Genomic DNA, 21871 nt, shown 5'->3' on the forward strand with positions numbered 1-21871 from the left:
CTCCTCTGAGCGCTTAACGTCAAATCATTCCATGCCCGGCAGACCTCAGTGGGGAAGCTTGGACACAAATGGTTGAGGCTGACAAGCCCAGGGATAAGGCCCCATCCTCTCACTCAGTGGCTGCCGCCCTCTGAGCCTTGTTCAGAGGCCCAGAATGGGAGTCTAAGAAACAGGCCGAGGCAGACACCAATTCAGATGTGTGCAAACACACAGCATGTCCCCAGGCCAACTGGTCTCCCTGGGGACCTACCTGCCCCCAGGTACTCCAGGACTCTCATCCCCACGTGTCAAACCCAGCTTTTGTATTTTGAACAATGCAGGCTATTCAATAAATCATGGCCTGCGTGGTGTTATCACTGATTATTTGACTTATTAGCTGTGGGGTCAAGAGCGACAGTGTTTCTAAGTTGTAGGTGAAGGATCAGAAGCTGGGCTATAGCCCGGCAGCAGGGAAATGACCTGGGAAGCGGCAAAGGACCCTCCGTGACCCCCGTCCTTATCCCCTCTGTCCGCTACAGCCAGTGTTAGCAACAACACTCAAATCAGAACAAGACCAACTGAAAACACACACATAAAATCTTAATGGTTGTCATTTCCAAGTGACCAGGATTTCTGGTTTATGGGTGGTTGGTTTTTCTTTTTTTCCCCCAAATCTTACAACTTTTACCTTTATAACCAGAAAACTAATGTTTAAGAAATAAAAAGTATGAATTTGTGTGCTTCGCTATGTGTTTTACTTTAATAAAAATTATTTAAAAAGTTATGACAAAGGGCATTGCCTCCAACTCACTGAGTCCCTGCCAACCTAGGATAGTGTTAGTTCCTGGACAGAGTGGGTGGCAAGGAGAGGATGAATTCTCCAGAATGAATTTTTCCCTCTGAGTCTCTCAGTATGTCCATCTGGGAAATGGGGAAATTATCTCTGTTTCCAGAGGGTTCACGGGCAGATAAAGGCAGGGCCCAAGGTGAGTCCCCACACTGCCCTTCACCCAGTCTTTGAATTCATGTTCTTACCAGCATTCTGTGACTGGTGTAGTTGAATTCCTCTGCCCCTGGAGATCCTGTGAGCTTTCACCTTAGAAAGGGACAGACAGACAAACCTGACAACTGCCACTGTTCCTTGCTCCCCATGCCTACAGCTCATAGGGAAAAAAGAAAAATAGAAGGTGGCCCCCTTCAAGTGGGCCTTCAACATGGGGCCAGAAGGAGTCACTCAGAACCTACTGGGTTTGCAGAATTTCCTAGAAAGAATGGGTCACAGTGGGTGGGGAGTGTCAGGAAGGAGTCAAGTCCTCTATAACCCCCATTTCCCAAGAGCACCAGTGGGTGAGGAGACATAAGAGAAAGGAGGCTGGTGGACTCTTGGGGAAAGGGTCAGTTGGGACCCCGCGCCCCCCCCCCAGCCTATCCAGCCCAAAGCAAGTCAGCAGCCCCATGGTAATAAAAGAATTCGGCCTGACCCTCCTTCCTCTCCTGTCTCCAACTCCCTCCTGGCATCTTGGGTAAGAGGGTGGAGGGGTGTGGGGCAGCAAAGGCATTCTACAAATAGACAGATGGTGAGAAAATTCTGGCTACTAGTTAGGAGGCTGGGTTCTGCTCCTGGCTTTGCCACTGGGGTGCTGCACAGCTTTGAGGGAAGTCCTTCCTCCGGCTTCACTTCCTCCTGCGCAAAATGGGGGACTGGACGTAACTAGCCCCAACGCCTCCCCAGGCTCAGACGTGAGATGCTAAGGGCTTCCTCATAACCAGGGTATCTATCGGCTGCTCAGACCTGTGTGTCTCTTGCTCCAGCAGGAGGAAATAGAGTCTCCACCTGGAGTTTCAGTGGACTTTATGGCTGGGAAGGGTCCCTCAGCACTCACGGTAGCACGGAGGTTAAGAGCTCAATCACATGTAATCTGATTGGAATTGGATGGATCTGATCTGAAGCCCCAGTTGCACCGTTTAGTAGCTGAGAGACCTCAGGAAAAAGCCACTCAAGTTACCTGGGCTTCACTCTCCTGTAAAATAAGGCTACTGAAAATACATCATAAATGAAGTGTGAAGTGAGACGATATCTACTAAAAGCCCTTAGCGTGTTGCCTAGCACACAGTAAGCTCTGAATACCTGGTAGCTGCCATTATTCTAACCTCGCTCTCCTTATTACTATTATTGCTGCTATGACAATAACCAGGGATGGGAGAGGTTATGGACACAGCACACCTCCTGTCCTCCCACTGCTGATCAGGCTGATAACCACGGCCAATCTACATACATCTGCAAGAAGAAGACCACAGGGGCTCCTAGTTGTCTCAACCCAGAACCAAGCTCCACTGGAAAAGAGGTCTCTCCCTATTCAGGAAGCTTTATACCTTCCTCCCTTCCTCTCCCCCTCTTCTCTTACGCGCATGCACACACACACACACACACAGCCAGCAGTCTTCCATCAGTACCATAGAGAATTCTAGAACAGACTGGGGCAAAGGTTGAGCAGGTGCCAGCTACCCAGCTGTGCCTGAATATAGGGCTTACAGCAGCCTACACAAAACAAATAGAAAATGAACAAGCAAGCGAGCCAGCAGCCACACAACCAGGGGTGATAAGAAGACAATGGGCTCTTCCCAGGCCTGGCCACCAAGTCCCGTGGCTGTTGAGACCAGGACTTGAAACCCAGCCAGAGCTGGGAGGGTGCAGTGATGGTCACATGGTATTCTGGACCAGAGCTGCTTGAACTGGAAGAGGTCTTGTGTTGGGTGGATTGCGATTCATCCCCCTAGAGATCCAGGGCTGTCTTATGCTAGACACCAGCTGAGACCTGAATCACAGGAGAAGCCCAGGAGAGAGCTAGACTAGGAATCCATAGGCCAAGAGTCAGGAACTGGATGTCCAGGCTTGGCCCTGCCCTGATTTATGCCACTTACTCAACTGGCCACCCAGATCTCTGTGCTTTGAGTTCCTCACCTGGAAATGATATATTGCCTAAAAGTGATATATTAACTTGGTGTGGCCAGGGGTATGATAAGGATACAGTTAGGTCAGAGGAAGCAAGACAAGGGGACCAAAATGGTTTATTATGAGAAATGGACTCTCATTCCCTGTCGTGAGCTGTGCATCTCACGTCTATTTCTGTTTTGCTGATTGACCCTGTGTTGGCTTCCTCACCATCTCTGAGCCTCAGAAAAGCCACCCTTCCTCTCCACTATCCTTTTTCCCTGTGGGTGTGGACAGCATGAAATGAGGAAATTCAGTCTTGAGGATAACCAGACTGCCCCTTTCTTCTTAATCTTTGCCCCACCCTTTTGGAGACACTCCCTAATGAGCTTGCTGGAGCACAGAAAGAGCAGAGGCTCCATCTTTCAAGAGTCCACCGTGGATCTCCTCCTTGAAGTCTTCCAGGTCACCACAGATTGTATGAACTCTCTCTGCTAAACTGCAAGAGATCTGTGGCGGGAACCAGCCCTTTGCATCTAACGTTGATGACTCTGTGTAGTTAGTTATCTTTACCATGACGCGCTTCGTCAACCAGAGGGCCAGGTACAACTAGGGTCCCAGAAGAGACCGCCTCTTCTTCCCACTGCAACTCTCACAGTACCTAGCACCCAGCTGATCACCTTGCTGAGGTTCGAAACAATATTTTCTATCGCTCACCAAAGTCGTGAGGGAATAAGGCAGAGCAGGAAGCTACTATAAGGAAGGGAGGTGGGAAGTATCAGGAGCTCACTTTCATGGGCCACTTTTTACTTGGCAGGTGCTGTGCAAAGGGGTTCATGAGCATTATCTAATTTCATCCTGACAACTCCATGCAGGGCAAGTATCACTTAACTCCCCAATTTACAGATGAAAAGTAGGGGAGATTTAAGTCATTTGCCAAAGGTCATACAACTAGTGAATGAAGAACCAGATTGGAACCCAAGCCCTTGTTCTTGGGCTATTTTCCCCTTCCAAGACCAGATGCATGCCCTTGGGCTTTCCACAATGGGAACTGGGAAAAACAAACCTGAGGAAGGAAGCGGGGTGGGGGTGGGGGGGGAAGGCTGACAACTGATCCGGAGCAAACACACGCCAAGACAGCAGAATAGCTTTAGCCATCTCTGAGCAGCCCTTGGTCTGTTTTGGTCTGTCCCTGACACGCCAGCATCTGGGTAGACCCCAGATGATGTCACCAGTCCACTGAGAAACAAGGCATTCTTGCTCTCAGAAGCCCCAGATGCAACTTTTTTGGGTGCCATCTAAAAGCCCCCTCTTTATTTCTCAATGTGTAAGAACACAAACAATCTGTGATATATTCAGAGAGGGTTTTCCCAATCAGACTCAAAATGCGGCCAGTGCCTGACCCAGAACCTAACCCTACTCTCATACCACCAGCCTTCCAGAACCTTCCAGCCAGGCCCAGCCTCACACCATTCATAATCTTTTGCAACATTTCCTTTAACCTCAGCTCCCCCTTAACCTGCCCATCTCACCTGGGCCCCCAGCTGCCAGTGCAGCATGGCAATGCATCAGCAGCCCCGCTGCTGAAGGCAGCCAGATGGAGAAGGAAAAGGGTCAGAGGCCTGGGGGCCAGTCAAATCCATTCCAGCCCCCGAAGCCCAGTAGGCTTCATGCCGATTGCTAAGATACTCAGGACAGGTGGTGCTGGAATAGCCACATATCCACAGGAGTGAAAAGACGAAGCGCTAAGGCCCCAGACCTCTGCAGCTGGATGGGGTATTTCACCGTGTTACAGCAAGGTGTCACGGAGGCCAGTCTTCCAGGCGACGGGATTCATTTTTAGCCTGGGCCTAACTGGGAGTCTTTATTCCTACCGGAGAGGCAGCATGCTGACAGTGCAGAATTACAGACAGGAAGCAGAGTTCTCAGACCCAGAAAACCCTAGGGACACTCAAAGAGAAAGGAGAGAGAACAAAAGCCGAAATGGCTTAAAAAAAAAAATACATGGGGATTTAGCAGAGAAAATATTGAAGCAACACAATGGATAAACCCTCTGTACTTAAAAGTAAACTCCGAACAATTCATAAAGCCGAAGAAAGTTCCAGATGTTGTAATCCTGGCCCTGATACAGGAAAGGAATATCCCAACACAGAATTTCATGGAATACATAAGAGAAAAATCAGCCAAATTAGAACACAGCAAGAGGATGAATGTGGACCAGATACGAACAGAGACTTAGTCACATCTCAGTGAGAAGTGTTAGATATTTATATCCAAAGCCCACCGCGGATATATTTGTAGTGCCTGTGAGGTCACTTGAGTTTCCTCTCTAGTTCTCTTTCTCAGTGTGGATTCAGTTAATCTCAGCCGACACCTGACAGGGCCCTGAGTTAAAGAACTCAGGTATACACACATAAGCACCTGGACCAGGTAGATCCTTCTAACCGGTCAAACCACACAAATCAGCCCTCTCCCCTCTTTTCTGAACAACTTAGCCAGACTGACTTTGGCCAGGATGTGTCCTTGTTATCATAGCAGCATTGCTGAAGCCAGAGAGGTGGACAGGAGAACAACAGACACTGGGACCTCCTCTCTGTGCTGAGGCTGTTGGAGGAGATGGGCCCTTCCCCCTCCTCACCCGAGGAGGGGGACACTAGCACCAGGCGATGAAAATAACCCATTGACGTTACACCTGTGGATGAGGAGAGGCTCATAGGATTGCTCCCTGTTGTGTTTCCATTTTCTTCTCGGACCAGAATGAAAGGGAAACCTAGGTAGGCAAAACAGACGAGAGCTGGGTCAGTGGCTCTGTCAAGCTGGAAGGGGACCATGGGGGCAGATGGTGATTCTTCTGTAGGGGAAGGTGTCACAGCCTCTGCCTCAGGGCCTGAGGAAGACTCTGGGCAGTGGCCTTACAGGGCAGCGTTGGCCAAGACCCAGAAGGCTCTGGTGCCATGGACTCTAATGTTCCCTGACGGAAGACTGGCGTTCCTGTGATAGCCAGGGTCTTATGTCACTCTTCAAAACAAGTGACCCCCAGACAAGAAAGCTTCTCTAACCAAGGGACCATCGATCAGCCCGTGCTAGAACCCAGAGCTGCCTGCTGGGTAATGAGCCAGGATGAGGAGACTCTGGAATGAGATCCAGTCCCAGCTCTGCCACTTGGAGCTGTCCTACTCTGGAAAAGTTGGTTCCCATTCTGAGCCCCCATTTTCTCAGTGTAATCAGGGTCATAACACCCGGTCCAAGGGTTGTTCTGAATCAGTGAGATGACAAAAGCCAAGACGCTAGCACAGTCCTTGACACAGAGTAGGCGACCTGTCCGTGGTACCGCCCTGAGCCCCTTGCTGTTCTGCAGACGTGCGGCGGGACCTGGAACAAGAACTTGCAACGATACCTATAGCTCAGCCCCAGCACTTTAAAAAACAAATTCTTACACAATCTCTTGTCTGCGTAACACTAGCACTTACAGAGCCCCTTTTCTGACATTCTTTTCTATTTAAATAGCCCTGTCAGGTAGGCGTTATGATTCTCACTTTACAACTGAGAAAATTAAAGCTTAGGAATGTTAAATAACTTGTCCCACTCCCTTTAGGCCCCCTAATTCATCTGGTCTTCAGCGCCCGTTCTGCCACCCCACACTGGAGTCATCATCCACTCAATACAGACTTCCTGAAAGTTTACCAGGTGCCAGGCATGGTTTTAGGCACTGGATGTCCGCTCTGACCCACGGACAAGAGCAGACCTGGCCTGCTGTAAGCCAGCCACGTTCTCCGCTCCCCCATGGCTGATGGTACATGCATGGGAGCAGTGGCCAGAGTGATAGACCGTGACACATCAGGCTGTTACCAGCTGAGCTGACTGAGGATGACTGTGAGGCATGACCGGTAATCTGATATAAGACATTCTATGCCCTGGAGGCACTTACAGTCTCTCAGGGTAAGGGAGGCATAGCCAGGTCAAAAGCATATCGGAGGGAAGAGAAAAACCATCCAGAGAACCACTGGTTCTCAGCCTGGGATGTGTATCAGAATCATTGAGGGGGCTTTTAAAACATTCTGGTGCCTTGACCCAACTCTCAGAGATTATGTTATTGGGTTCTAGAGTGGGTCCCAGCATCTGCATATTTTAAAATCTCCCCAGGTGAGACCAGCATGTTTCCAGGTTGACAACCCACATATAGGCCCCTGCCAATCAGAGTGTGGCTTGCTGACCAGCAGTACTGGCATCCCCGGGGGGACTGGTAAGGAATGCAGAAATTCAGGCCCAATCCAGACGTAATCATTCCGTCTGTGCACTTTAACAAGATCCCAGGTGACTTGTGTGCACACAGAAGGTGGGAAAGGGCAGGCTGCGGCCTGTGGATCAACAAGAGAAGTCCCCTGCCCCAGCCCCAGCTGGGAGATACAGCCCACCTGCTCCCCGCCAGGCAGTGCATACTCCTAGAGGGTAAAGCAAGGGGGCTCAGGTGACTGTAGAGAGCCATGCCACCAAGCTCTGCTTTTCCTGTCTCCCCCAGAGCTGCACCTGGGCCTGCATCATGGGGCTCCATGTACAAGAGCTGCTGAGATCCCAACAAACCCCTTCTGTGCCTAGAAGAAAATTCGAGAGCTAAACCCTGTCACCATTTCAGTGACCAGAAGAAAAGGGAGTTTCTTCCCCTTCCACACAGTCCTCTCCCCCCTTCCCGAGTGCTCTTTAAGGAAGAGGCAAGCTCAGGACAGCATCGCCTCAGCCCAGCCCCAGTGAGACAGCGAGCTGCCTGACCAACCATAAAGGCAGCACTGTCCCTGCAGGCACGGAGGTGGCTGGTACCAGCTACGCCTCAGGAAGAAGGGAATCCTCGAGAGAAGGCCAGACAGAGACACACACAAAATCTGGCCCCTGCCAGCATCCTGCAACCCACTCCCAGTGCTGTATCCCTGCTACCACTTCTGTCTTTGTTTCTATCCGTCCTGTGTGTGTGTTGTTTCCACACGTGCCTGCCTTTGCTCTCTCATTAGACTGAGAGCAGCCATCCTTGCTCCTCCTTTGTCACTGCCCACAGTACCAAGTACAGAGACTGACGCCCAGCAGGGGCTCAATAAATATTATTTGTATTCATGTGCACACATTTTCTAGGAGTCAAACCCATAGCTCCAGGCTAACAAAGAGCTACTCACTAGCAGGCATTTATTAAGGATTACTATCAGCACATTGAGATTCTATGGGAGAAAACAAGAAAACTATTAGGCCCGTCTTCAAAAAGCATGCACTCCAGTTTAGGAAATCAGATTTATATGTGCCAAACCTAAGACCAGAGACCCACAGAAATCGAGCATGTTTATGATAAGGCTAGGCACACCTATGTATACTGCATATGCCAACACAATGGAAATTTTTTACTCTGGTCTTTGGACAGGTTATTATTACTTACTTACTGATTAGCGTTTTTTTAAAAATTTTTATTTATTTATTTGACAGAGAGAGAGCACAAGCAGGGGGAGCTGCAGAGGGAGAGGGAGAAGCAGACTCCCCGCTGAGCAGGGAGCCAGACGTGGGGCTCGATCTCAGGAGCCCGGGATCATGACCTGAGCCGAAGGCAGATGCCTAACTGACTCAGCCACCCAGGCGCCCCTGATTGGCATTTTTTTCCCTCGGGTACCTCTACCACTCCCCCATGCCCCTCATCCTGGATCATGTCCACTCTACCAGATAAACAGGATGTGAAAATGCCTAGAGTTAGTAGGCGAGATGGATCAAGACCAGAAACTTCTCTCTGCTAGATGCCCACAAACACCCAACACAGTAGGACATCATCTGTTTGCCCCCTCACCCCAGAGCCAAATTTCCTGGGCCATACACACTACGTTGCTTGCCCATTCAAGGCTCCAAAAAGTCCTAGCTCAGGTCCCTGGGGCCCCAGCCAGAATCCAAGGAGCATGCTCTCAGTCCTTAAAAAGAAAACCACAGGGGCACCTGGATGGCTCAGTCAGTTAAGCGTCTGCCTTCAGCTTGGGTCATGATCCCAGGGTCCTAGGATGGAGACCCACATTGGGCTCTCTGTTCAGTGGGGAGCCTGCTTCTCCCTCTCCCTCTACCTGCTGCTCTGCACTCGCTCACTCTCTCTCTCTCTCTGTCAATAAATAAATAAATTAATTAAATCTTAAAAAAAAAAAGGAAAAGGAAAAACACAGTACATCACGTATGGTTGCTTTCACGGTGACAATAAGAAAATCAGGCCAAAACTCATAGTCAGAAGCAGACTTCCAGCAATGGGCCTTTCCCAGCAATGTGTCAAACTCACCCCTACTCAAAAGTCCACTTTGCTCTATGTCAAAGAGGTCTAGGTATGACAGACCAATAAACAAGGGTAAGTGGCAAACACGGAGGGTTCTGACTATAGAGCTATGCAGTCCAATACAGTGGCCACTAGCCACACATGGCTATTTAAATTAAATTCAATTAAACTGAAAATTCAATTCTCACAGTAGCCACATTTCAAGTGCTTGAGAGCCACACATGCCTAGTGCTACCATGTTGGACAGTTGCAGATATAGAACATTTCTATCATCACAGAAAGCTCTATTGGACAGTTAAATGTTTCTTTTGAACTAGTGAGTAGGGTATTCTGGGAACTTCTGTTGCTCCCTCCATGTTTGCTAGAGAAGTTTTGGTTTTTTTAAGATTTTATTTATTTATTTATTTATTTATTTATTTATTTATTTATTTATTTTAGGGAGAGAAAGAGAGAGTGTGAGCAGGGGGAGGAGCAGAGGGGGAGAGGAAGCATGAACCCAATGTAGAGCTCGATCTCACAACCCTGAGAATAGGACCTGAGCAGAAACCAAGAGTCGGACACAATGGACTGAGTCACCCAGGTGCCCCCAGAGAGGTTTTAGATACTCTGAAATGTTGAGTAGAGGGAGTGCATTTTCACAATGAAAGAAGAAATGGCCTGAAATTCTCATGTAAATACAAAGACTCTGGGCAAAATTTACTAGGCTACAAATTGGGTCATTTTAGCATGCATATGTCCACACACGTGGTCTCTCCTTAAAAGGGCCATTTACTAGTTCCCCCAATCCATACTTTTGCTTTCATTACAAGGACTGCAAAGTCAGATGCTGTAAACTAGGCTGATGCCAGAAAGCCCACGCACCACCTAGTCCTAGCCAGAATTGTTTTCTAGATCCCTTTGGGTTGCTCTAAACATTCTCTGGCTTTGCTTTCTAACCCAGCATCACTGGGGAGAAAAATCTTTCAGAGGCAGGTCAGCACCGTGGACAGCGGCAAGTTCCCTGTGAGCACCCAAGAGAAAGTTCCAGCATTCCCCTTTGCCTAAACACCCCTTCAGAAGGAACTATCTCTCAAACACCATCCCAAACACAGAGGAAGCTCAGTCAAGAAGCTTCACATGCTCCTCACCAACTACTCAGTCAGGGTCAAGATTCTCTGCACTCTAGCCTCCAGCTATACCTTCCAGTGCTCTAGCCTGGCCAGTACAATGCCCGACCATAGCTTCCCTCCTGAAAACCTTTGGTTTTATGCTCCCTTACCCCATCAGAAAGGCCCATTTCCTCTACCTATTCAAATCCTACCCATCCCTAGAGCCCCCCAAACCAGCCCCTGCTTCTCTTCAAAACTTTCCCAAAGGACTTCAGTCTACATTCATTTCCTCTCTTCTCTGATATCCCAAAGCATTATTGATTTAGATAATGCTTTAGGGGACTTAATTACTTATCCTTTTGCACAATTACTGGGTTTATATGTGGTTTTTAAAGTTCCTGGTGGTCCAGTGTGTGGAAGAACTACCTCTGCCAGCAACTAGCCAGGCAGCCACAAGCAAAATATGTAGCCCTTTTGAGTCTGTTTCTTGACCAGTAAAATAATGATCTTGGATTAGGCCATCTCTAACATTCTATGACATTAAACATGCTCTCAAAACAAGAAGCCACCTAGAGGTGTGCCATGCAAATAGGAGAGCCTTTGAACACTGACTGCAGGTACAACAAATATTATATATATTTTATAATATTAAAAAACCCCACAAGGCATAGCCCAGGGCTTGGATCAGTCAGAGAACCCTGGTTTAGTTCCCAAGATGAGTCCCAAAGCCTTCAATTCCACTCAGTGTGTGAGGATGATCAGAAAGAGATCTAGTTTCTGCCCTGTCCTTGCCTATGTCAGCATAGGAAAATTGCCTGTGGCCTCAAAGGCATTTTCCTTTATAAAGAACATGTCACCACCATTGTGTGGAAAAACACCACACAATGGGTATTATAACAGTGTCTCTCATATAAACACACACGAATAGGCCAACCAACAGCTGACAGCAGTGTTAACTTCACCACTAATGATGCATAAGCCCAGACAGACTCTGGAAAATAACAAAATCACCAAAGATGATGCCCCAAAACAAAACATTGGCTAGTCTCACAGGTAGAAGTTCCAAGGGGGACAGAGAACTGACTTAAAATGTCAGCTCAATATTATACTTCTTGTCAAAATCCTAGTTATAATTCCTCCTTGTGTTTAAAATCCTATTCTCAAAGCATTCAGCTTATGGATCCACGCACAATAAGATACAGGGATGACTCTTCCTCCCTTGCACCTGGAGAAATTAAGGCTCACAAATGTTTAACAACTGTTGTGTTGCAAATAAAGATCAAACTAGAATCAGAATCTAGTCAGAATAATTTCACTAACAGAGGCAACACGCACGCACAAGCACAGACACACATGCACATACACACACTCTGAGAACTCTTAGTAATATAAAGAGACAAGTTATGAAACTCACTGACCCTGGAACTGGAAGATTCCACTGAATACTTGCATAAAAATGCTACTGCCAAGGCAAATTGGCCAGCATCAGTAAAGAAGGAGGGAACTCTCACCGGGAAAAGTCCTTGGAATTGCTCTGCCAGACATTCACTCGCATCCCAGAAAATCACAAGATCAGAGAACAAAACTTAGCATCTGGTCCGTCCACCCCCATTGGCCTAAACTATCCAGGACAGTGAGCTCAGCACAAAAAACATCCTGTTTTAGGCCCTTCCCCAAGCTGGCTATGCTGAGTTTCCAGAGACGGAAAGCAGGGAGACTCCAGCACAACCAGGTTATTCAGGGTCCTCTATAATTATACCTCAATAAACCGCCCCAGACACATCCCTCCCTACTGAATTACAAGCACCTACCACCCAAGCCATACCATTTATTCATCCTGACTCAAAGATCCCCTGCACATTCCTGCTCTTACTCCAGGAGTTCTGATTATTAAGTGTTCAAGTTTTGGTATCTCAAGACCTCAAGTACTTTCTCTCGCAAGAGGCTTTTCCAGATCACCTAAGCCCAAAATAATCTCCTGCCAACTTTCTAGCATTTACTGGCTGGAATTAGCCAATGTTTCTTATATTTGAACATATATCTTCCTTCCTCTTCAGAAAGGAGATGGGGTCTCATGAGCTTCCAGAAGATGGTGCAGTACCCCTTATACACACAGCAGGTGCTCAACAGATATTTGGTGATGATGATGACAATGACAGGACCTTCTCCCGAGGTGCATCTGGCACTGAAGGGCAGAACTAGGTATGAAGTCCTGTACACGGGGCTGGGTGGGGCCGGTGGAAAGGGCCAAAAGGAAGCCCACATGGTGGACAACAGCTCATGCAGACTTCCTCCAACTCTGGGTGCCCCGGACACTTTCCTCATTCTAGGACTGAGTGGTAAATCCTCCCTTCCTACCCCTGAGCTGCTGATCCCAGGCTGTTTATCTCGTTAACTCTGTTTATTGTGATCCTGGTAAGAGGTTCTGAAGCCCTCCAAGCCCCTCTCTAATTAAATTCATTAGAACAGATTGGGGCTTTCTTTCTGCATCTCAGAAAAATTAACAACACGATTAGCATCATAATGACGGGGAGAGGGGCTGCCAGGGAGGCCTTTCAGGAGGGGCTGGCCCAGCCTGGGAGGGGAAGAGCGAGGAGGAGCAGGTGAAGGAGGGGAAGGCAGATGCTCAGGCAGCTGCTTCCCAGAGAAGGGAGCTGCAGGAGCGAGGAGGGGATGATAACAGCCCGAGGGGATGAGCCCACCGTACCCCAGGCACTCTAACTTTATCAAGGCATGACATTTGGGAGAAGAAGGGCAGAACAAGAAATTAATCAATGACATAAATTCCAGAGACATGAGCTTCTGGGACAAGAGACTTCGAGCAATCTTCCAGTTTTACAGAGAGAGAAACACATTTAAGCTCTGTTAATGATGGGGCCAGAAGTAAGAACAGAAGCCCCTCATGCTTTTCGTGGTGATGTCCTTTTCTTGTAAGACTTTCCTGCAAGGACCTGGAGAGAGCAGGCTAGATGAGGCAGGTCACTTCTTTCCCAGAGAACCTGAACCCATCAGGTTTTTATTTATACACCTGATGGGTTCCCTCATCTAGAATACTCTCCCCTTCTACCAATTCTACCAATCCTTCAGGGCTCAGCTCCATTCTCACCTCCTCTGTGAAGAGCAGCTAGCATTTGATGAGTATTTATTGCCAGCCAGGGCTCTGCTGGGGCCTTCCCTGCCTTATCACATTTAATCCTTATAACAGCTCTGCAGGGTTCATACTGATATCCCCACATTACAGACGGGGAAGCTGCAGCTCCTCAGCTCATAAATGGAAGAACCAAGGTTTGAATGTAAGTCTGACCGCAAAGACTGAGTAGTTTCTACTATGCATATCACCTCCCTGACTCCAATAGCCATACTGAGGGATCACTCCTTCCTTTAAAGTTCTTCTCTCCAGGGTCTGAAGACTTAATTACATACTGTCTTGTATGATTCCTAAGAGTTGTCATATGTTTCCATTTACTTCCACCATTTGAAAGCAGGAACCATGTTTCTGTATCCTTCAGAAGGACACAGTAGATACTCAAATGTGCACGCTGAGCCTTTCTAACAGATTTTCCTAGAGAGCCTTGGGCTACTGGATAAAACATCCCAGGTTTTTATTTTTCCTCTCCTATAATATATAGGAGAGGTGCATGGACTTCGATGTCAAACAAATACAAGTCTGAATTCTAGCTCTGCAGCTTACCTGTTCCACAGTCTTAAAGAACCACCTTTCTGAGTCTACTCCCTTATCTATAAAACCAGAATCCTAACAATCCTTCTTTTTGTAGGATTAAATGAAATGATGCATGTAAAGCACATAGTAGAGTGTCGAGCACATAGCAAACAATCTTTGATGATGACTATTACAGTAGGACACTTGTATTTTTCTCAGCCTGCCTCAAGATCTAAGGAAAGGAGAGTGGCTCAAGAGTTCTCCAGCTGGCTAGCACAATCCGACTGGTGCTCCAGGTCAGCAAAGCTTTGGAAGTGCCCACTCAAGCAGCCAGCATAGCCATTAGCTCCCAGAGCCCTCCCCCACAGTCCCAAGGACCAGGCCATATGCATCCAAACTCTGCCCTTGCAGCCTGGCATGGGCTCTAGCCGGGCATTTTGAGTAAATGCTCAAAAGTTTGACATCAAGCTGCCCTGCCCAAAACAGGGTCTATCCAAACAGTGGAGTACAATCACTCCAGGTCTTACTGTCCACCATGACCCCTCTGCCCTGTTCCTACAATGCCAAGAACTCATCCAACCTCTGTTATAGCATTGCTGGTACTGAATTTTAATTTGTTTTTGCTTCTGTCTCTCCAACTCACTCATACACCCGACACCTAACACAATTCCTGGGATATATTCAAAGACTCAGGACACGCTAATGAAATGAACTAAATTTAGTGTGTGGGAAAGAAGGGTGTTCCTTGGACAAATAAGACTGAGTGTCTCTCTCCTTCCGTTCTTTCCCAGTTTAACTATGGATGTGCACGGTGACCTGGGCTCAAGAGTATAACTTCAAAAACCTCCCCTCCCCCATCTGGACTTCTCTGATGACTCCCACCTGACTCTTTCCTCCCCAGGACTCCCATACCCTTCCCCACGTGCCAGAGCTCGCGATTTTCCTACTTCTCTTGATTCTGAGCGTGCACCTGTGCATGCACTTGCTACTCCCCATCACACGGTTCTTTTCCTCGGACTCCCTCTAACATTCTAAGCATACCCAGACCACAATTTGCCCCTAAAATACAAGAGCTTAGGAGATGGAAATGGGAGAGCTGAGTAGCCTTGATCTTGTCCCAGAGCTCCCTCTGGGTGCCCTCCTCCCATCGGGCTAAAGCAGCTCCCAGTGAGGTTCAGCTGTCCAAGGAACATTTCTCTTCCCCCTCAAGCCAGGGATCTGGTAATATCTTATATCTCACCTTCTCTTCCATCATTTTCCTTAGCCAACTTCAGGGCCAGCCCTGACCTAGCCTCTGGATAGAATCACCCAGTCATCTTCATGGTTCCAGAGGAGAGGGGGCTGATACTGGAATGAAAGATCTGCCTTTCGACATCCTTGTCCAGATGTTCTCCCTCAAGCTTATCTATGGTATTTGTCTGTTTACTTGTCTCTCTTTTCCATGACACTGGGAGCTCTGAGAGACCAGCCGCTGTCTCAATCTTCATCTCTACAATCCCCACACTGCACACTGTGGGGTTCATTTGTATTTGCTAAATAAATAAGTATGTAGCCAGCCTTAAGTTCTTCTCACTCCCCCCCACCCCGGTCCTCTAGGCCAAACAGACTAAGGACTGAACTTCTCGGCCTCCCCCCTCCTGGTGTCCCAAGGATTTCTTTTTTCTAAAGACTAAGTGATGACCCTCACATCCCAGCTCCTGGATGGGCTAGGAGGACAGTGGTGCTGAGGGAAGATGCACACAGAGCGATAGGAGCCTTGGAATTCTGTCCCTCGGTCACTGCAGAAAAGGGACCCTCCTCCACACCTCCTCCTCAGATATCCCAGCCAGAACTGCCCCCACCCCAGATAGCAGCCACCTCCTCAATGCACCCCTGAAAGCAGCAGCCCCGGAAGCCGATCTGCTTCAGCCCACAGGGAGCTCGCTACATCCTGCTCCAGCTCTCCGGGGAGCCGGCTCCTCTTTCTGTGTGCCTCGGTTTATCTCCGCGAAGCCTCTGCGATGCCAAACAAGGGATGTGGGGTGAGATTCATGGCACAAAACCAGCGAATATGTACGTTGTTATCAGAATCCCCCACGTAACCTCAGCCCCAGCCAAGCATTTCAACGTCAGAACCTTAATCCAATCAGCTCTGACGGACAGCTCCAGGTGTTGCCTCCTCCCTGAGCCAGGAAATGCCTGGGGAAGCTTCCCGCCCCACCCCCTACGATGGGAGGGGGCTCAGAAAGGTGACAAAGCAGAGGACAACGATCCCCCTGGGCGGCGCACACATCCCCCCCCCCCCCAAGGCAGTGCCTAACTCCCCTTCAGGGTTGTCGCACAAGAGCTGGAGTCCAAACACTTGGATTTCTAAAGTGAGGGACCCTTATGGAGATGGGACAGAACCCATCAGCAATGTGCTCTTAACCTCCAATTTAAGCCCTGGGGATTTAGCTGTAGTCCCCAAGACAGGGATTGGGCTGCCATTCCCTGTCCTAGGGAGCAAACACAATTTATTGGGGTTAAATGTGAATGAGTCTCTTTCCTCATTTGTGCTACACTCATTCTTTATCTACACACACACACACACACACACACACACACACACACACTTTCAGCTGAATCCGAAGGGGAAGCTATTAATCCCTCAGAAGTGCGACTCAAAAAAAGAAAAAAAGGAAAAAAAGAAAACCCAGCAGTTTTCTCGACACACACACAAAGAAGTGCCAACTCAGTTAAAACAAAAGGTTAGAATGACACCCCCCCCCCAATTTCCTTCAATTCCCCCTGCCGTGCAATTCCACTAGATCCAACCATCTCCACACCAGAGGGGAGGATAGGTCTCTGCCTTCCTTCCTCTCCCTACTCCCCACTCCCACAGCTGGTATGGCCCCTGTCCTCAGGACCCTCCGTTTACCACACACATTGTCCCTGGGCTTCTCCTACTTAACATCTCAAGTTCGGTGGGTTCTGAACCTGCCAGTCTCTGGCCCCATACAAACAATTCAACTCCTGCCCAACCACGTCTCAAAGGCCTGCAGTCTGCCCTTGCCGGAGCTTTGACTGGGCCCCAGCAGGGCTCATTACAGTTCCAAGGGTAGATAACATACACCAGGCCCTCATCCCAGGCAGACAGACAGGCTGGAAAGGGGCACTGTCATCCATTCCTCCAGACAGAGGGAGGAGGCATCGCTGCCCAACACACCCACAGTCCACTGCCAAATGCCAAGGAAGGAATCAGGAGCAGAACCTGGCTCAGGGCAGGAGAGGGGCTGCCATGGGGACCAGAGTCTTGGTGATTCAGCACTCTGCCCTCTCTCAGCCCAGCCCATGGGCCACACTCATGACAGCTCCTGAAGCCAAAGTGCTGACTTAGAGGCTGAGGAAGAATTCTCCCTAAAATCCAAAATTCTCCAACCCTCCAGTGGGGCTCGGCATCCAGGCCTTTGCATCCCAGGGCTCAGAACAAGACCAGGAAGAGGTCCTCGGCCGGTCCCTTGGACCCTGCCTCTTGCCCAACCTAGTTTCCCTATGCTTAGACTCCCTCCCCCAGTCCATCTAGGAAACAAACCTGAACAGCTAGGGGAAGAGGGTGGCCGAGGAGGAACATAAGAGGCCTACTAGCCCCCAGCATCCTTCACCCCCAAGCCATAAATTGGACCAAACATGCAGAAAGGGGTTATAAGTGGATTTTGTAACCGTGAGTACACCAGGCCTTCAGGGCCCTAGGCCTCCCCAAGCAGGGAAGGAGGGCCCTATTATCAGGTGATGGAGACTCAGTACAAACCGTGTGGCTACACAGAGCACCCGGAAGGGCAAATGGGAAAGGTGATGGGGTGGCAGGCCAGCTAACAGCCAAGGAGGGGAAGATGGGGTTCTTGAGAGGGACTATGGTGCAGGAGGAAACCAAGAGGCAGCTGGGAAGGAGCTGGGACAGGGTGTGCAGAGGGACCTGAGGAGGACAGAAACTGAGGGAGCAGATGGAGAGACAGGCCCCCAGAGTGATGGGGGTACGAGGTGGGGATGAGGACAGGGGAGGCTAAGGAGAGGGGTTGATGTGAGGGGTAGGAAAGATGGGGTCATACAAAGTGGGGTGTGGAGGTAAACAGGTATAAGGGCAGGGCTGTGGATAAGGCAGGGACAGAAGGCAAGGGGAAGAGGTCGAGGATGCAGGAAGGGGGAGGGGATGCGGCCAATGAGACAGAAAGGGTGTTGGGGTGGGCAGAGGGGTCGGAGCTGAATGGGGGTGGGTGCAGATATCCACAGAACAGGATGGATTCGGGTCAGGTGATGGTGTGGAGAGGAGAAGGGACAGGGATGTGGTCAGAGGGGGATGGGGACAGGTCGGGGGATGGAGACGGGCAAAGGAGGGCGGGAACAAGGGGGGTGTCGCTAGATGGGTTTCCATGACCCCCCGTTCTATCGCATCCCCATCTCTCCGGTATCCGCGCTCGCCTACCTCCGAGGGCGCGGGCTCCGGCCCTGGGCGCAGTCGGTGCTGTCCGCCGCCGGCGCCGCCACTTCCCCCGCGTCCCCTGCAGCGCCTCTCGCCGCCAGCCGCCGCATTAGGGCAGAGACCAGCCCGTGCGCGTCCCCGGGCGGCCGGCGCGCCCCCGCCATCCTGCGTGCGCGCCCCCGCGCCCCTCCCTTCGCGCGCCGAGCGGGGACCCGGGCGGAGGAGGCGGGGGGGGGGGGGGCGGGGTGGAGATGCTCCGGCCGCAGCCCCGCCCAGCGCGTCCGGGAGCGGTTCGCTAGGCCTGCGCCGCCGGAAAAAAAGCTCCTGCTTTCTCTTCTCATCCAACCACCGGCATTGAAAAGGAGCGTCACTGAAGTCCCCGCGGTATCACGTTTTGTCCTGTAAATGCCCCTCCACCATCGGACTGTGACTTCTTGGAGGCAGAAATGTGTCGGAGAGCTTGTGTTCCCAGGGAGACTTGCTTGGGGTAGACTCTCCAGGGACGTTTGTTGACTGAAGAGTTGTTGGATCCCAAATCGGGGATGTAAGAAAGTTGTGATTCCCGCTGGGGCTAGCGTGGTCGTTTAAAAAGGGGAGATTTTGTTCTGCGCTATGGGGGCTCAGGCCCTGTCCCAGACTTGAGATAGGGTGGAAGAAGTCCAATGACTGGGAGGCCAGAGATCTCAGTGTTGTCCTGGCGCTGTGACGAAGTCTCTCACAAGGACGTGACACTTCCTCAGTGTCCTCCTGCACCGAACAGTGAAAAGTGGAGGACGGAATCCTCCACGTAACTGACAAAATGTTCCGCTCTTCCGTTGGCTGCTTTGAGACCTGCAATTAGAGCTACTGGATAAAGACTATGTCATGGGAAACAGAGGAAGGTCCATATGGCAGGGCCTGAAAGCAGAGCTTCCCGTGGGCGTCAGGGACCCTGGGCAAAAGTTTCTGCAGGACCCCAGTCTATACGAACAATCTGATTTCACTCAAAATCTTTTCTCAGCATCGTTCTGGCAGCCTGACCTCACACAGTCCTCTGAATGAAATAGTGCACCCTTCTGGAGCTTGGCCTGACCACAGGCTCCAGGATGACCCTGGAGCAGCCAGTCCTGGCCCTTCTGAGGGGTGTCTGGTCAACCCCTTTGGGGAAAGGGAGGAGGAGGGAATGTACAGGGTTGGAAAATTCTCTGTAGGGGAGAATCTGGAAACTGGGAAGCCCCATTCAGGTGACACTACTGACCCCAGTGGGTCCCAGGCACTGAAGGGACACTTAGAGAACTTAGAGGAAGGTGCTTCAAAGCACCAGGGCCCCTCAGGCCTGGACCCAGGGTAGGACCCCCCTCCCTTCCTTACCAGAAGTATCCACGTGGCTGGCTCAATGGGAGAAAGAAAATAATTTTCCTTTCGTAAGCATTTATTGTATCTCAGCCACTGGGTTTCTTGTATACATCAGTCACTTGCTTTTTACAGCGCTAGGAGGTGGATATTTTATAGGCCACGTTGCACAATGGCTGTGGCATCAGCTCTAGAGGCAGCCTGCTGGGGTTCGAATCCTACCTCCACCACATCAGATCTGGGTCAGCTTGAGCAAGTTACTTATTTTCCTTCTATTTCTTTAATAAAACATATAATTAAATTAAAATATATAATTAAAGAATATATAATTCTTTAAAAATATATAATTAAAGCTATACAAGCATATAGCTGAATCAGAGTCAAATCATTCTATAAGATTTCTTATAAAATACATTTTCCTCATGTTCTGCCCTCTCCGGAAGCCATCGCTTTCAACTCTTCTGAGTTGTTTCTTTGGCTCTTTTTCTCCCTATCTCTAAATAACATGCTAAATTGCTACTTCTTGCTTCTGGTCCAGGCAATGTCTCTTGATGAATAGTGAAAACCCTATAAAAGACACCCTTTTAGTCCTACCTTCATCTCTCACATAGCCTTCCTGTCCCCCTCCCCACCTCTCAATTTAGTCACATCTTGATATTGGTTATATCAAAAGAAATATTGATTATGACAACTTCAACCCTTTCACAACTGACCTTTCATTTCCTGCAAACTTCCTGTTTTGTTTTTTTTCTGGACTTAATAATTATCATGTTTTGTTTACTTGTTTTATTTACAGTAATTATAATTCAACTCTAAATTCTCCATCAATTGTCTGTATCCATATGTTCAGAACGATCAGAGATTCTATCAATTTTATTCCCTTGAAGATTCTCTCTGGAGCATTTTATTTTGACAGGTTCCAATCTCTGTTGGTTTCTCTATGCGCAAGACACTGCAATTGACCTCGTCAAGCTCAGTTTCTTCATCTGTAAATTGGGGGTAATTATATTACCCCATAGAGTTGTTCTGAGGATAAGCAAAATAACTCATGTAGCACAATGTTTGTCATATAATAAATGCTTAATAAATATTGCCTTATAATTATTCAAGAGGGGAAAACCAACGCTCAAGTAACCTGCCCAAGTAACAGGTCAAAGCCCTAGTGGGTCTGAAGGCTCCTACTTAAAACTACTTCACTATTTTAGGGCAGGCCCTAAAAATCTTAGATTTACAATGTTAGAATCTCCCAGTATAGGCAAGTTGAAGAAATACAGGATTTTCCAGGAAAGTCCTGGCTGTCCAGCAGGGTGAACGTGGGCAGATCACCTCATCCCTCTCTGACTTCTTACTCTTATCTGTGAAGTGGGGATAAAGCGACGACCAAGGAGATAAGGCACTTTGTAAACCAAGTGCTCTGCACAAATGTGACTTACTACTTCTCTTCCTTTCCTTCATTTTTTTTTTTTAACAGCTGAGATAACCAAGTCCTAGAGAGAAGATGATGCGGATAGGAGTCATGCAGTGTTCGGGTGGTTCAAACTGAACTGGAGCTCCTGTCTCATGGCGTTAGTGTAAAGAAGGAAAGAAGGGCCTGATGGGAGTGTAAGGCCCCCAGATGCCCTGATGGCGTGGTAGCAGGTGTTTCCTTGGCCGCAGTGTCCCCAGCCACTGGCCTGTCCTGATCAGGGGACACCACCTGCTGGCGATGGACGCCGGGGACAAAGACAAGCCTGGATCTGGTGCAGACTGTTCTGCTAGTGTGTCAGGAACAGCTCTTCTCGGTGCCAAGGGCAGACAGTGGTTGCTTTTTTCTTTCCAGACATTCATCTGGCCTTCCTGCTTCCTCTTCTTCCCTGAGTTTGTATTTCGAGTTCTGGCTGAAACTCCAGTGGGCATGGACTCTATTGACCTGAAACCCTGCTCACTATGTCCTTTTTCATGGTGAATGGCAAGTCATCAATGACTTTCACATTCCCTAGCATCTCATTGTTCCCAATCAATGGCACAAGCCCTGCCTAACCCTGGGCTCAGGCGAAGAGAAAGCCCCCATGCACTGAGTCTCAGTATGCAGTAGGACACTGGACATGCACAGGGATGGTGGAAAACTGAGGGCCAGGGCCGGGTCCCCGCAGTGTCTGTTATGCCCTCCAAACCACTCTCCTGC

General features: G+C 49.2%; 1 protein-coding gene across 1 annotated transcript in view; it reads right to left on the reverse strand.

Annotated features, from left to right (window-relative positions):
- NFASC (neurofascin) overlaps positions 1-18485 on the reverse strand; it is a 179309-nt gene extending 160824 nt beyond the window's left edge. Inside the window, exon 1 of the mRNA XM_087856758.1 lies at positions 18379-18485. Coding sequence (XP_087712884.1) covers positions 18379-18485 — 107 coding nt within the window. The remainder of the gene's footprint in view (positions 1-18378) is intronic.
- Positions 18486-21871: the final 3386 nt, after the last annotated feature.

Source organism: Ursus americanus, chromosome 2 (genome assembly GCF_024610735.1).
Source record: "Ursus americanus isolate L20-20 chromosome 2, mUrsAme1.1.p, whole genome shotgun sequence".
Taxonomy (NCBI): domain Eukaryota; kingdom Metazoa; phylum Chordata; class Mammalia; order Carnivora; family Ursidae; genus Ursus; species Ursus americanus.